We start from the raw sequence: 16,737 nt of genomic DNA, 5'->3' as shown, positions 1-16,737 counted from the left end.
TAATGGGGTTTGGTGGCTCAGATGGTGAAGAATCTGACTGCAATGTGGGAGACCCAGGTTCCAACCCTGTATTGGGAAGATCCCCTGGAGAAGAAAATGGCAACCCATTCCAGTGTTCTTGCCTGGAAAAGTCCATGGACAGTGGAGCCTGGTGGGCTGCAGTCCATGGGGTTATAAAGAGTTGGACAGGACTGAGCAACTAACACTTTCACTTTGGGATAAAATTAAATGATGATCTTTTCCCAGTTTCAAAGAGATGGATTTTTTTTTTTTTTTAAGATTTTAAGTGTTTTCTAGGTATTTTAAGAATTTTATTACATGCTATTGCTTTTATCATCATCTGTCATAGGGTGGGATTTGAATTAACGTAAACTTTTATATTTATTATTTAAATTTTTTTTAAAGATTTATTTATTTTTGGCCGTGCTGGGTCTTTGTTGCTGCGCATGCTTTTTTCTCCAGCTGCGGCTAGCGGGGACTCCTCTTCATTGTGGTGCACAGTCTTCTCTTTACCGCGGCTTCTCTTGTTGTGGAGCACGGTCTCAAGGGCACATAGGCTACAGTGGTTGCAGAACGACTCAATGGTTGTGGCTCAAGGACTCTAGAGCGAGAGCCCAGTAGTTGTGGCGCTTGGGCTTGGTTACTCCGCAGCATGCGGGATCTTCCCGGACCAGGGATTGAATCAGGGTCCTTTATTACCTCTGCCCTCCTTTACATCAGTTCAGTTCAGTCGCTCAGTCGTGTCTGACTCTTTACGACCCCATGAATCGCAGCACGCCAGGCTTCCCTGTCCATCACCAACTTCTGGAGTTTACTCAAACTCATGTCCATCGAGTCGGTGATGCCATCCAGCCATCTCATCTCTGTCATCCCCTTCTCCTCCTGCCCCCAATCCTTCCCAGCATCAGGGTCTTTTCCAATGAGTCAACTCTTTGCATGAGGTGGCCAAAGTATTGAAGTTTCAGCTTTAGCATCATTCCTTCCAAAGAAATCCCAGGGCTGATCTCCTTTAGGATGGACTGGTTGGATCTCCTTGTAGTCCAAGGGACTCTCAAGAGTCTTCTTCAACACCACAGTTCAAAAGCATCAATTCATCAGTACTCAGCTTTCTTCAGAGTCCAACTCTCATATCCATACATGACTACTGGAAAAACCATAGCCTTGACTAGATGGACCTTTGTTGACAAAGTAATGTCTCTGCTTTTTGATATGCTATCTAGGTTGGTCATAACTTTCCTTCCAAGGAGTAAGCATCTTTTAATTTCATGGCTGCAGTCACCATCTGCAGAGATTTTGGAGTCCCAAAAGATAAAGTCTGACACTCTTTCCACTGTTTCCCCATCTATTTCCCATGAAGTGATGGGACCAGATGCCATGATCTTAGTTTTCTGAATGTTGAGCTTTAAGCCAACTTTTTCACTCTCCACTTTCACTTTCATCAAGAGGCTTTTGAGTTCCTCTTTACTTTCTGCCATAAGGGTGGTGTCATCTGCATATCTGAGGTTATTGATATTTCTCCCAGCAATCTTGATTCCAGCTTGTGCTTCTTCCAGTCCAGCGTTTCTCATTATGTACTCTGCATGGAAGTTAAATAATCAGGGTGACAATATACAGCCTTGACGTACTCCTCTTCCTATTTGAACCAGTCTGTTGTTCCATGTCCAGTTCTAACTGTTGCTTCCTGACCTGCAAATAGGCTTCTCAAGAGCCAGGTCAGGTGGTCTGGTATTCCCATCTCTTCCAGAATTTTCCACAGTTTATTGTGATCCACACAGTCAAAGGCTTTGGCATAGTCAGTAAAGCAGACATAGATGTTTTTCTGGAACTCTCGTGTTTTTCCATGATCCAGCAGATGTTGGCAATTTGATTTCTGGTTCCTCTGCCTTTTCTAAAACCAGCCTGAACATCTGGAAGTTCACGGTTCACGTATTGCTGAAGCCTGGCTTGGAGAATTTTGAGCATTACTTTCCTAGCGTGTGAGATGAGTGCAATTGTGCGGTAGTTTGAGCATTCTTTGGCATTGCCTTTCTTTGGGATTGGAATGAAAACTGACCTTTTCCAGTCCTGTGGCCACTGCTGAGTTTTCCAAATTTGCTGGCATATTGAGTGCAGCATTTTCACAGCATCATCTTTCAGGATTTGAAATAGCTCAAGTGGAATTCCATCACCTCCACCCTCTTTGTTCGTAATGATGCTTTCTAAGGCCCACTTGACTTCACATTCCAGGATGTCTGGCTCTAGGTGAGTGATCACACCATCGTGATTATCTTGGTCGTGAAAATCTTTTTTGTACAGTTCTTCTGTGTATTCTTACCACCTCTTGTTAATATCTTCTGCTTCTGTTAGGTCCATACCATTTCTGTCCTTTATCGAGCCCATCTTTGCATGAAATCTTCCCTTCGTATCTCTAATTTTCTTGAAGAAATCTCTGGTCTTTCCCATTCTGTTGTTTTCCTCTATTTCTTCGCACTGATTGCTGAGGAAGGCTTTCTTATCTCTCTTTTCTATTCTTTGGAACTCTGCATTCAGATGATTATATCTTTCCTTTTCTCCTTTGCTTCTCCTTTTGCTTCTCTTCTTTTCACAGCTATTTGTAATGAAAAGCTATTTGTAATGTAAAGCCATTTTGCTTTTTTGCATTTCTTTTCCACGGGGATGGTCTTGATCCCTGTCTCTTGTACAGTGTCAGGAACCTCTGTCCATAATTCATCAGGCACTCTATCAGATCTGGTCCCTTAAATCTATTTCTCACTTCCACTGTATAATCATAGGGATTTGACTTAGGTCATACCTGAATGGTCCAGTGGTTTTCCCTACTTTCTTCAATTTAAGTCTGAATTTGGCAATAAGGAGTTCATGATCTGAGGTACAGTCAGCTCCCCGTCTTGTTTTTGCTGACTGTATAGAGCTTTTCCATCTTTGGCTGCAAAGAACGTAATCAGTCTGATTTTGGTGTTGACCATCTGGTGGTGTCCATGTGTAGAGTCTTCTCTTGTGTTGTTGGAAGAGGGTGTTTGATATGACCAGTGTGTTCTCTTGGCAAAACTTTTGGTCAGACCTCTATTTGAACCATGTTCAGTTCAGTCGCTCAGTCGTGTCCGACTCTTTGCGACGCCATGAATCGCAGCTCGCCAGGCCTCCCTGTCCATCACCAACTCCCGGAGATCACTCAGACTCACGTCCATCAAGTCAGTGATGCCATCCAGCCATCTCATCCTCTGTCATCCCCTTCTCCTCCTGCCCCCAATCCCTCTCATGTATTTCATTACAATTTGTTTTCCAAATATGTTTTACTGTCTTTACTGGACTTTGAGCTTTGTTCCTGTGGTAAGGATTAATTCTCAATCTGTTAGATTCCAGTGTTACCTTGTGTGCCTTGAATCAGTAAATATAAACACTGTCATCTAGATCATCTCATTTATCCTCAACCACTCTATATTACGTCAGCATTATTCTTATTACCAGATACAGAAACCAAGCTAGATGAGGTTAAGAGATATGCCCCAGGCCACTTAGTTTCAGAGTGCTTCAAGTGTAATTTCCCCACCTTTGATAACTTACTACTATTCTGTGAGCTTCCGTAGTGGCTCAGACCGTAAAGAGTCTGCCTGCAATGTTTGAGACCCACGTTCCATCCCTGGGTCGGGAAGATCCCCTGGAGAAGGAAATGGCAACCCACTGCAGTATTCTTGCCTGGAGAATCCCATGGACAAAGGAGCCTGGCAGTCCATGGGGTAGCACAGACTCAGACACAACTGAGCAACTAACTCTTTCACTTCACTTTTCATTATTCTATAGCTGTTCTCTTACACATTTGTCTTTTTACTTATAAATAAAACAGTATTCAGTGTATTAAAAGTGCTTCTTGATGATTGTTTTTGAAGCACTTCTGCTTTAATTTTGTAATGTGTTAAACATCTTAAGAATTAGGATTCTGCTGATTCAGATATGTGAAAGTTTGACTTGTGTAGACCTTGGGTTCTTTGTATTCTGTTGTATTGCTTAGCAAAATAATTGATAAATGTTTTTAAGACATTGAACTTTTTTTACAGTATTTGCGTAATAAATGGATAGTTGGAGTACTTTGTACCCAAAACAGTTAACATTGTATTTTTTCCAAAATTTAATTGTTCTTCCCTAATTTGAATTATCTTTTATTAAACTTTGTGTTTAGTAACATCATTGAGAGTAATTATGAGTTTGTATATAAATAATAGCCCTTTCTTATTCCTTTTGTAGGGTTGTTATTTTAAGAACATGTAATACTAAATTTGAATGACCTGAGAATTTCTTATGGATTTGTATTTGGTGAAAAACACTCATTCTAATAGCTGGAGGAGAGGCCCTAGTATTAGTGGTGAATTAGATTATTAAGTACAAAAATATTGCTCATGATTAATTTTACAAAGGGTTTAAAGCCTAATAAGCAATGTACTTGGTGTTTCTAGTTACTCTATAAGTTGTAAGTTTGGTTTAATTGAGTTATATCATAAATTCCTATAGTGAGGGACAGCTTCTTTGCAGAGAAAAAAGTATACTGTTGAAGACGAGCAGTATTTATTTCTTCATTGTATAATACTTTTTAAATTAGTTATGGTTTGTTTTGCTTTATTGCTTTCATTTTTAGATTTACTTGTTTGAAACATTTAAGCATTCTTTTTACAGAACATAGTAATATTCCAAATCTTACTCCTGTAATAGTAATATTTATATTTTATTTTAGAGAAGCTATGCGAAATTATTTAAAAGAGCGAGGGGATCAAACAGTGCTTATTCTTCATGCAAAAGTTGCACAGAAGTCATATGGAAATGAAAAAAGGTAAGATTATTTTTTCTTTTTGTGGATAGTTAATAGTTATCAGATGAATTTACAAATGATGTATTGATATGCAAGTAAGAGAATGGTTTCTGTTATTGGGTTATTTGCAAGTACAAAGTGAAAAGTACAGGATTTGTCTCTATTGTTTCTATTTAGTATAGATCCTCTGGCTAAATCCCTCATTTCACAAAATGAAATAATCCATAATTTTTATTCAGGACTCTATAGTATTCCCTAAGTACTTCTGTGGTACATTAGCTCATTCAAAAAGTAGTTTTCCTTTTGGTGCAAAATGTAGTTTTATAAAGAAATATGACCTCAATATTACCATTTTAAAAAGAAAAGGCTTAAACAGACCCCAGAATTGAATTATGGAGTGATTGTGAAGAAAAGTACTCCCAGCCCTTTCCACCTTGACTGTGTGCCTGTTCAGGTTAAGGGAAAAACAGCAGAGTTGAGCTGGTGCTCATATTATGTGAATGTGGCCTTACAGAAATGACCTATAAATCAGATTAGCCAAAATTAGATAACATTTTAATATTTAGTGTTTATCTTAGTATCTTTTAAATTTCAACATTTTTGGCATATACTTGTGGGGTTTTGTTACTTGTTTTTTTCACTTAGTTCCTAGAATTTTTCTGTTAATAGTTTCTCAAGTCTTTGTCTTTCAGATAGCATTTTTATGTTAAGCATAAAATAACATGCTTTGGTGGACAAGGCTGCTTATGGAGGAACATGAAAGATTTTTTGGGTTGGCTCGAAAGGTAATAAAACTGAACTGGAAGAAGGAATGAAAATTTAGGTTTAAGTATTGGATTGAAAGGAATGAGTGGAGTCTTTTCGATTCCACAAAATCTTTGAGTTTGTGAGATAAAGGAAATCTTAGCATATGTATAAGAGAAAGGAAATGGAGTACATTGATTGAATGTGCTAAAAATTTTTTAAATAGTCTGTTTCTCAAAGTCCTCTAAATCTGAGCTGAAACTATTTAGTTGATAATCTTATCATCAAAGAGGATTAGCAGCTGAAAACAGTATTTAGGACTCATATTGTTAAGTGTTCGTTTTTAGTTATTCAAGTTCTCTAAATTTCTGATTACTCATGAAACTTAATCATCTGATTCAAATACTAGAAGAAGTTGGTACCTATGGTTTGGGACATAGAAGCCAAATCAAGATAGTGGCCCCTTTTTGCATGAAGTTGATACTGGGTATTCAGGTCTCCCTGCCCCATGACCTCATGTAAATACAGGAGACGGTCTTTTTTTTCTTTTTTTTTTTAAACTCCTAAGCAAAGCAAACCAAGTCAGTACCTTCATTACTTGAGATGGATCTAAAAGGCCGGTGTTGCACCTCATGGTGAAGAAGGAACAGCTTTCCTTTATCCAGTCATGATCTAGACATTGTTCAGGAAATGCCTTACAGATGTTTTAAAGTTTTAATCTTTAGAAGAATCTTGTAAATAGGAGTGCATTAGTTAGGAAACAACAGATCAGAGACTTTAGAAATGGGATGGTAGACAATAGAATAGAAAATACTAGAGATCTCTTCAAGAAAATTGGAGATGTCAAGAGAGCATTTCATGCAAGGATGGGCATGTTAAAGGACAGAAATAGTAAGGACCTATCAGAAGCAAAAGAGATTAAGAAGAGGTGGCAAGAATACACAGAAAAACCATACAAAAAAGGTCTTAATGACCTGGATAGCCACAGTGATGTGGTCATTCACCTAGCGCTCGACATCGTAGAGTATGAAGTTAAGTGGATCTTAGGAAGCATAACTACAAACAAAGCTAGAGGTGGAAGTGGTGGAATTCCAGCTGAGCTATTTAAAATCCTAAAGGAACATCTTCTTTTAAAGTGTTGTGCTCAATATGTCAGCAAATTTGGAAAACTCAGCAGTGGCCACAGAACTGGAAAAGATTAGTTTTCATTCCAGTCTCAAAGAAGAGCAATGCCAAAGAATGCTCAAAACATCATACAGTTGCTCTCATTTCACATGCTATATAGCAAGGTCATGCTCAAAATCCTTCAAGCTAGGCTTCAGCACTATGTGAACCAAGAACTTCTAGATGTACAAGCTGTGTTCCAAAGAGGCAAAGGAAGCAGAGATAAATTGCCAATATTCATTGGATTGTGGAAAAAGCAAGGAAGTTCCAGAAAATCATCTGCTTCATTGACTATGCTAAAGCCTTTGACTGTGTTGATCACAACAAACTGAAAAATTCTTAAGGAGATGGGATTACCAGACCACCTTACCTGTCTCTTGAGAAACCTGTGTGTGAGTCAAGAAGCAACAGTTAGAACTGGACATGGGATAACTGACTGGTTCAAAATTGGGAAAGGAGTACGTCAAAGCTGTATATTGTCATCTTGGTTATTTATCTTTTATGCAGAGTATATCATACGAAATGCTGGGTTTGATAGCTCACAAGCTGGAATCAAGATTGTCAGGAGAAATATCAACAACTTCAGATACGCACATGATATCACAGTAATGGCAGAAAGTAAAGAGGAACTAAAGGGCCTCTTGATGAAGGTGAAAGAGGAGAGTGAAAAACCGGGCTTGAAACTCAGTATTAAAAAACTAAGATCGTAGCATCTGGTCCCATCACTTCATGGCAAATAGAAGGGGAAAAACTGGGAGCGGTGACAGATTTTATTTTCTTGGGCTCCAAAATCAATGCAGACTGACTGCAACCATGAAATTAAAAGATGCTTGCTTCTCAGAAGAAAAGCTATGACAAACCTAGACAGCCAGCATATTAAAAAGTAGGGACATCACTTTGCCAACAGAGGTGATTACAGTAGTCATGTATGGATATGAGAGCTGGACCATAAAAAAGGCTGAGTGCCGATAATTGATGCTTTTGTATTGTGATACTGGAGAAGCCTCTTGAGAGTCCCTTGGACTGCAAGGAGATCAAAACAGTCAGTCCTAAAGGAAATCAGTCCTGAATATTCATTGGAAGGATTGATGCTAAAGCTCAAGCTTCAGTACTCTGGCCACCTGACTCATTGGAAAAGACTCTGATGCTGGAAAAGATTGAGGGCAGGAGAAGAAGGGGTCGACAGAGGATAAGATGATTGGATGGCATCACCGACTCAATGGACATGAATTTGAGCAAACTCCAGGAGATAGTGAAATACAGAGGAGCCAGGTGTGCTGCAGTCCGTGGGGTTGCAAAGAGTCGGACATGACTTAGTAACTGAACAACAACAGTGAAAATAGGAATAATTTAACTTAACAAGTTCATTGTATAGCTGCTCACCTGGGCTGTGTTGCTTTCCCTCTCCCCACCCATGTATTTTTGAAGATCCATTTTTTTAGTGTGTTTTGATTCATTTATTAACTCATTTTTTCTTTATTTCTGACAGCCTGCTAGATTCTAGGTACTATGCAAAAGGCTCTTTTAAGCCAAGAGTTTTAAAAGTCGCTATGTCATTTAATACTGAAGTGGATAACTGAGACCCAGTGGAGATACAGACAGGGAAGAGCTTCTCAAAGTCCCAGATAAGATTCCTGTTTGCTAGTCACTGTTAAAAATATAAAGCTATAGTGGCTTATTGAGTTAAAATAGGTGATTTAGTGATTATCTTTTATTATGGTTGTATTTATTTTCAATTTCTTTCTATTAAGGAAAGATCAAGGAATCTAAGCTTCTGACTCCAAAAAATGAAAGGATTAAAAAAAAAAGCCAGAGTAACTACTTTCTTATATGTACTGTGTTATTAACATTTCCAGAAGAGACATGGCACTAGTTTTACAGTAAAGGCAAAAACGTCTCAAAATTACTTGATTTTTAAAAAGTATTAATAGTCAGGGGCTGCTAACGGAGGCCAGTCTCCAGGGTGATTGTCAGGGCTTCTTACTGGAAGAGGTCTTGTCCCTTGCTGCTTGGTAGAGTGTAGTAGAAAGAGGAATATCTGCTTTCTTTCTTGTTGATCAGATTCAGGCCTTTCTGAAAAGCTGCTAAGTTTAGGCATGAGGTAACCTGGGGACATGACCACAGTCCTCTTGGCTTACAAAATAATTCCAGTGAATGATGCTAGAAATATTTGAGATGGAAGTTTTATCCTAAAATTTAAATTGTTCTGAGAATTCACTTTAGTGCCTAATAAGGAATATTTCTTTGCTTAACACATTTGGTATCCCACTTACGTTAGTGGTTAGTTTTAACCTTTCATTGAAGACGTTCTTTACAAGATTGAAAAATAAACTTAAAGAAAAAATTATTTTGTCTAGAGGAAAATTTCCATTAAAGATATGGAAATGTCATTTGATGTATTAACGTTTCTTCAACTTTGTGTTAGGGGAAGTATGAATAATCATCAAAGGGTAATGATTCTGCCAGAATAGACAGATAATGTAAATGATGTGTTTAGATTTTGTCTGATATTATGTATTGGGCTGAATAAAAAGACTTCTTTGAATCTGTAAGGTATTTTCCAGACCTCATCTTAGGATTTGAGGGAAAAGTTGTTGAATCATTCTCTGAAAATAAAGACTGATTGTTTGACTTAGGAAATGAATAAAATCATAAATGTGTGCATATCGCCACCAAGTGGTAGATAAAAGCGTTGTTTGCTTAAGTTGCTAAGATGTAGCTACTGGAGAAAGCAGTGGCACTCCACTCCAGTACTCTTGCCTGGAAAATCCCATGGATGGAGGAGCCTGGAAGGCTGCTGTCCATGGGGTCGCTAAGGGTGGGACATGACTGAGCGACTTCACTTTCACTTTTCACTTTCATGCACTGGAGAAGGAAATGGTAACCCACTCCAGTGTTCTTGCCTGGAGAATCCCAGGGACAGGGGAGCCTGGTGGGCTGCTGTCTATGGGGTCGCACAGAGTTGGACACGACTGAAGCGACTTAGCAGCAGCAGCAGCAGCTACTGGGAAAGATTAGAAAATAAAGGCACATTGTTTCATAAAGTATGCTTTCATAGCAGCTGTTAAACTCTGAAAGCTGACCACTTGATTTCAGACTTTTCACTGATTGGGACATGTTGACCATCTGTCCAAGTTAAAAACATCGATTTACATACTACTGTAAAGGTATATAATTAATTTTTCTTCTGTTAATTAGGTGATATTCTTTCCTTCCCTTCCTTCCTTTAATTTCTTTTCATTTGTCTGTAATTTTTAAATTGATGATTATCTTCTGTTTGATTATTATATTACTGCAGAAGTCTCTGAAGATGAAGATTTGATTCATTAGCTGATTTTTTTAGGTGGTGGCAATATTGGAATGTTTAAAATATGATTTCATCATCACATGGTAGAAATAATCTTAATGTTTATATTGGATTTGCTATTTTCTTTCATCACAGCTTTTTTTAAATTAGTTGTAGAGTTGATATAAAACTAAGGCTAGTTTAGAGACAGTTGAAGACTTCATTTTTCTTAGATTTATTACATGACTGGAAAGCACTTTCAGTATAGAACCTTAGTCAGTGTTTTAAGTGATAAAGAATTTCTTGACAGTCTTTCTGATTTTATGCCCTGTTGGTTTCATACCACTTTATCGCAGTACTTTTGAGAAAACCAGCACTACTGAGTCTTCTGGGCTTTCCTCGTGGCTCAGCTGGTAAAGAATCCGCCTGCAATGCGTGAGACCTGGGTTCGATTCCTGGGTTGGAAAGATCCCCTGGAGAAGGGAACAGCTACCCACTCCAGTATTCTGGCCTGGAGAATTCTGTGCACCGTATAGTCTATGGGGTCGCACAAGTCAGACATGACTGAGCGACTTTCATTTTCTTTTTCACTTTCACTGAGTCTTTAACAGTTTAGACCTCTTTCCAGATGTGAAATAAAAGTATCTTTTGTGATAACTTGTTGAGATTTGATTACTATATTTGGTACACTATACTAAAACACAGCAAGTTTTATAGCTTGTATACCAGTTTACTAAGGAGACCTATTATTTGTCAGTGTTCAATAAAATACTAATAGGAGATAAGTTTTCCAAAATTGAGGCCTTCTCTGCTTCCTAATAGTGTGCCAGCGAGGAATTTGAGTCTGTGCCATGATAAGTATTGGGTAGTTCCCAGCATTAGAGGCCAGAGAGATCCCTGGTATAGACTTGAATGAGCAAATTCCAGAACTTGCCCGGCTAATCTAGGCATCCCTCCAGATTTGGAGTGACCTGGAGCTGAGCCCAGTGCCTCTGCTGTGACCTCTGTACTCATGGCAACAAGGAGTGTTATACAGGCAAAAAAGCCACTCTGATTCCCTTCTCTTGGCTTAGAAAAGTATGAGAAGACCCTCAGAAGGTTTTTCTCCTCACTCAGCCTGACCCTTTCAGCCTACTAGGTCTACTTTCCAATTATTCCTGGTTTCATATCCTATTGTTCTCCTCTGGACTCCAGCCACACTGGTCTGTTGTTTCTCTGCTGTCTATGTTAGTCCTCCCTACTTCAGAGCTTTTGTGCTTGCTGTTCCCTCTTCTGAAATGCTCTTCCCCAGATACCCATGGCCATAGGTCCTAACTCAAGGTCACTTTCTTTAAGAAATTTTCCTTGGCCACTCTGGTAGCCACTTACATTTTTAAGTACCCCTTCCTTGCTTTATTTTCCCCCTCACCAGCTAAAGTATATATTTTATTTTAGTCATCTACATTTTTAAAATTGTCTGTCTTATTAGAGTATGAGTTCCCTTAGGGCAAGGATTTTTGTTTAACTACTAATATTTTTCCAGTGCCTGATACAGACTAGGAATGTAGTAAATTTTTGTGAATTAGTGAAAATTAAAAACACCCAGCTCACTTCTTATAAGTTGTGTGTAGATTGCCTCTTAAGTAGTAGTCTTTGGTAGAATGTGGATGCCATTTGTTTATTTTGATTCAATTCAGTCAGTATTATAGTAGGTGCTGAGGGGGGAGCAAACAAGTAGATACTCTGCTGCCTTTAGGATGGACCGAGAACAAAATCCAGCATGGTGGTATCTGTGTGTTTCTGTGCATGCACACGTGTGTGTGTATGTGTGATATACATGGATACACTTCTTTTTTTTAAAAGTCTGTACATTGTTGGCCTAAAAAGTGGTAAAAAAGAATAATAAATTAGCTGCTAAATTTTAGAATCAGGAATTTTACATAAAACTTGGTTTTAGGTGACTACTGGAAAATTGGAGGATGTGACCAACACGCGACCTCCATGCCCTCAGTTCAGCCATGTGGGAATGCTTGCAGTTCTCAGTTGTTTCCTTGCCATCAGAGCCACACACTAGTGGGTGATGATCTTTGCAGTTAAGCTTTTTTTTTTTCCTTACAGTGAACTTAAAAGAATTAAGATAGAAATTTCTATGCTTATAACTATATAAAAAGTGGGAATTGCCTTGAAGGTTTTGTGTTTCAATAAAGAAGGGAAGGAACATACATCTTTGGACAATTAAAGAATATTTCTACTTATTTATTGTACACCCTGTCCACTCACTCAGATTACTTACCTGGCCACTATTTGAGTTTACTTGGCTATTATCTGAGTAGGTATTTGAGTTTTCAGGCCCCTTGATGAGACATGACATATTAATAAATGTTTTAAAGTGTGTATAAGTCAATGTGTGTAATCAAGCGAAGGAGTTACCCCCTATATAAGGACTGGATTCATGGTCTTCTGAATTAGGTAAAATGTGGAGCTTGAGCTAGACTTCAAAATAATCTAACTGCTAAGAGAAAATTATAAGGAAGTTATTCTAGGTGGGAAGAATTTGTGAGGGCAGGTTATTGACATCTAACAAAACAAATCTGTTGGTTGTCTTTGAGTTAAAGGGACATAATATATTGTTCTTTGATCCACATGCAGCAGGTGTTTAGGTGATAAGATATATAGTAAACATGATCCATTTTGCCTTTAATTCTTTTACTTGTATTAATATTTTGCAAGTGTCTACTTTGGGCACTGTTCTGTTTTCCAGATTGGTTACCAAATGAAGTTAGGAGTGATATCCATACCAAGAATGTCATTAATTAACAGTACATCATTTTGAGTAGACCTTAACCATTAATTGCAGATTCTGTGGTGTTGTACCTTATTTTTGTATATGTTGGAGTACATTGGATTTGCTGAAGTGCAGGTGTTCAAAACTCTGAGCTGTGTGAAAATTTGTGTTACCTGCTCTGAAAGTATCTAGGCTAAGTGAATGCATAATGTCAATATAGATGAACCTTAACTGGAACAAATGGAAGTATTGATTTCTGCGCTGTGGGTATGGTTATTTGCATTACAAAAGGCTTCACCAAAATGTTTCTTTAGAAACTAACTTGATATAGTTCAACATGATTTTGTATTCATACGTTCAAGAAAAGGAAGTGCTTTCTTGAGTGTAATTGCGTTGTGTTTCCTCCCCTCTGTTTTAGGTTTTTTTGCCCTCCTCCTTGTGTATATCTTATGGGCAGTGGATGGAAGAAAAAAAAAGAACAAATGGAACGCGATGGTTGTTCAGAACAGGAATCTCAACCATGTGCTTTTATTGGAATAGGAAATAGTGACCAAGAAATGCAGCAACTGAACTTGGAAGGAAAGGTAAGTTTACATGGTTCCCTGTAAAGAGCACCATGATACCATAATGTAGTTTTCTTATTTTTGTAGTGGTGATTTTTTTTTTTTCATTTTATGGTTACTGGTAGCATTCTTGAATATATAAATCAGAACTGGAATAACCTCTAATAGCTGAGATCTAGTCATGACTCGTGAAGCTTGAGTTTTGACATTTAAAGGTGGCGCACAGAAAGCTTCCTCAGCTTGCCAGCAGTTTTAGCAGGCTGCGAATCATATTTCTACTGGGGGCCAATAGTAAATTTAGGAGGCTAATTGCCCATCCTTGTAAGGGCATGATATTCAAATAACAATGAAAATACATAGTTCACTAATGCCTTACTCTGCTCATTTAATCTTGGTCTTTTACTGGAAGCAAAGTATTAAATAAGTTGGTAATATCATAAATGTTTTATTTAGCTTCAGTGTGCAAAAGCACTGTCTTGTGTAGACAGGAACACTGTGAATAGCTTTCATCAAACTTTAAGGGATTTTCTTTGATTACTTTGCTAAGGAATGCAGTTTATGAGTTAGTTTTACTAATTGTATTTTATGAATTTAGAAAGCAGTTATCTCAGTCTGTACCTTTAGTACTCAAAAATAATTCTTTATTGACTTAGCATCAACTTGTTTTCTCTTGCTATTAAAATTGAAAAATGGATATTTCTGATCTCAATGACCACATGAATGTCTTTTAAAATACTGCATAAATAGCTGTTTTCTCACTCAGTAACTATTTGTTGAATGCCTTAGTGTTTGCTGTATTGTAGTTGACACTAGGGATGGGAATTGGAGGGCAAGGTTGAGGGTGGTAAACTAGGAGATTTGTACTCTCATTTAATTTTTTTAGTGATGTTACAGATAATGAGTCATTTTACAGATAATGAACACTGAGAATAAAGAGCCTTAATATCAGTCTCCTTCAAATTTGAGTGTGTTTCTGTCATTTATATTCTTATAATTGTTATCATTAAGGGTTGTCAACTATGTATTTTAAGTTAGGTTTGAGAGAATTTACTACTGTAAAGACTGTTTCATTTTAAAATAGAGCAATATAAAATATATCTGAGTTATAACTCTTGAGCCACAGTTAAAGATATATTTGAGTAGTTGGTTGAACAAAGAGGCTTTGGTCACATCTCATGTATTTTTGTTATGTATGTCTCCAAGCTGTACACCTAGACATCTCCAAGCTGTACACCTAGACATTTATAATTGTAATTGATAATTAGATAGGTAGTGAGAAGCCCATCCGTTTCATAGGTGACACAGTGGTCAAGAATCTGCCTGCCAATGCAAGAGACATGAGAGATGTGGATTCAGCCCCTGGGTTTGGAAGATCCCCTGGAGAAGGAAATGGCAGCCCACTCCAGTATTCTTGCCTGGGAAATCCCATGGACAGAGGGGCCTGGCAGGCTACAGTCCATGGGATTGCAAAGGAATTGGACATGACTTAGCAACTAAACAACAGCAATTGAACTTTATTGCTAGCTTTAACTGCTTCCAGCAATTCTGAGGGCAGTAATACCAAACAGCATGCCCACTTGCTTTTCTCAGCATCGTGGCTTAGTACATCTTTCATCAACTTCTGCCATTATATCATTTCCCCAGGCCCTAGAAATTTGCAGAAAATAATACCTGAGAGCTTGAGTATTAACTAGTACTTAAAACACTTAATTACAGGGAAGTACAGTGTCTCTAAGCCAAAATTATGTGTTAATATTTAGTTTTAATGAAAAATGCTATTAGAGGAGTCTATAGAGAATAAGACTGGTTGAGAGTCAGCAAAAGGCATTCCAGGCAGAAGGAACAATATAATCGTATGCTTGGACCATCAAGATACAAGGACGAGGTCAGTTTGGTTCCAGGTAGGCAAAGATGGACCAAGCAGTGAGATGGATGCCGAGCTTCAGAAAGTGGCACTTTACTCCTGTCTTACTTAACAACCATTCATTTAAGGTAATATTGTTTTCTTTCAATAGCATGTTCATTGAATGGTACGATTAGTCATTATTGGGAAAGGAGGGATTTTATTTTGCATTATTGGGATTTATTTTGCATGTTGCATTCTTATTTTAATAGTACAACCAAGCTCTAGTATAGGTAGCCCTTATTTTTATTATGGTCATGGTATTTGACTATATAGTTATATTTTGGATCTGATGTTTTTAAAATAATTTGTTAAATATTCTCAGTTTTTGTTTTATATAGTTGAAGCTAGATAAGCTGTGCAACATGAATTTTTACCCTAATTAGTACTTAAATTTTTATTTTTAAGAATTACATGCCCTATACCTCTGTTGCTAGTATTGTTTTGTTTCTATAATTCAAATTCTACAATTCAGTTATGTCTGTAGACTTTTGTAGCATTATATTTTGTATTTCTTTTTCATTTCAAGGCAAATGTTTTTATTGTCTGAAGGTCTTGATAATTCTGTAAATAGATGTAGAGCTATATAAAACAATAAAGATTATTTTTTTTAAAGTCTTTTTGAGAGAGGGAAACAGAATACAGTGTTGGTATTGTAGACTGAGTAAGGAAGACTTTGTACTTTGTTTTCAGAGATCAATTTCAGTACTTTTTACAGTTGGTTTTATCAGCTGTTAAGTGGAATTACTGCCTTAAGTCTGATCAAACTTAGCCATAGCCTTACTGAGTTATTTGTACATAGCTGACAGGGTTTTGATGCTATTAAGACTTATCCTTTTCTTTCACAGAACTATTGCACAGCCAAAACATTGTATATATCTGATTCAGACAAGAGAAAGCACTTCATGCTGTCTGTAAAGATGTTCTATGGCAACAGTGATGACATTGGTGTGTTCCTAAGCAAGCGGATAAAAGTCATCTCCAAACCTTCCAAAAAGAAGCAGTCACTGAAAAATGCTGACCGTGTGTATACATGTTTTCTTTTTTTCCCCTGAACTCCCAATATGAATAAGACTAATTCAACTATTTTTTAAATTAAAATTTTCTTTTCAGTAGCCAGTTCATTCTTATAAAGTATTTTTTTGGTCTTCACTTTATCTGAAACAGTCATATTCAGTTTTTGCGGCTGCTTTGTTGTCTTTTTTCTCTAATTAAACATGGGCAATACCTGGTGTACCAAAGTGGTTCTTAACCAGAATTGCTTCCTCACTGCTCCCCAGAGGCATTAGGAGAAATGGGAGTTTCCTTTTGCTGTCAGTGACTAGAGGGAGTAGTGTTAGCACTGAGTGTCTAAATATCCTGCAGTGTGCAAGATGGGTCCTATTCCATAAGAACTGATTCACTCAGAGTATCAGAACACCTCTTCGAGAAGCACTGTTTTATCAATTGAACTTTGGAAGGCCATCATGAAAACCTAACAAAAATTTAATATGGTTGTCTTTCAGACTGCTGTCT

General features: G+C 37.6%; 1 protein-coding gene across 20 annotated transcripts in view; it reads left to right on the top strand.

Annotated features, from left to right (window-relative positions):
• RBPJ (recombination signal binding protein for immunoglobulin kappa J region) overlaps positions 1 to 16,737 on the top strand; it is a 242,818-nt gene that overhangs the window by 209,541 nt on the left and 16,540 nt on the right. For all 20 annotated transcript variants that reach the window (XM_086406221.1, XM_086406233.1, XM_086406228.1 and 17 more), the window contains 3 exons: positions 4,724 to 4,819; positions 13,175 to 13,340; positions 16,071 to 16,245. In XM_086406221.1, coding sequence (XP_086262347.1) covers positions 4,724 to 4,819; positions 13,175 to 13,340; positions 16,071 to 16,245 — 437 coding nt within the window. The remainder of the gene's footprint in view (positions 1 to 4,723; positions 4,820 to 13,174; positions 13,341 to 16,070; positions 16,246 to 16,737) is intronic.

The sequence above is a fragment of the Bos grunniens genome, chromosome 6 (genome assembly GCF_055505025.1).
Source record: "Bos grunniens cultivar Pamir isolate PY7600 chromosome 6, Bosgru_T2T1.0, whole genome shotgun sequence".
In the NCBI taxonomy this organism is placed as follows: Eukaryota; Metazoa; Chordata; class Mammalia; order Artiodactyla; family Bovidae; genus Bos; species Bos grunniens.
This window is presented reverse-complemented; position numbering and strand designations above follow the sequence as displayed.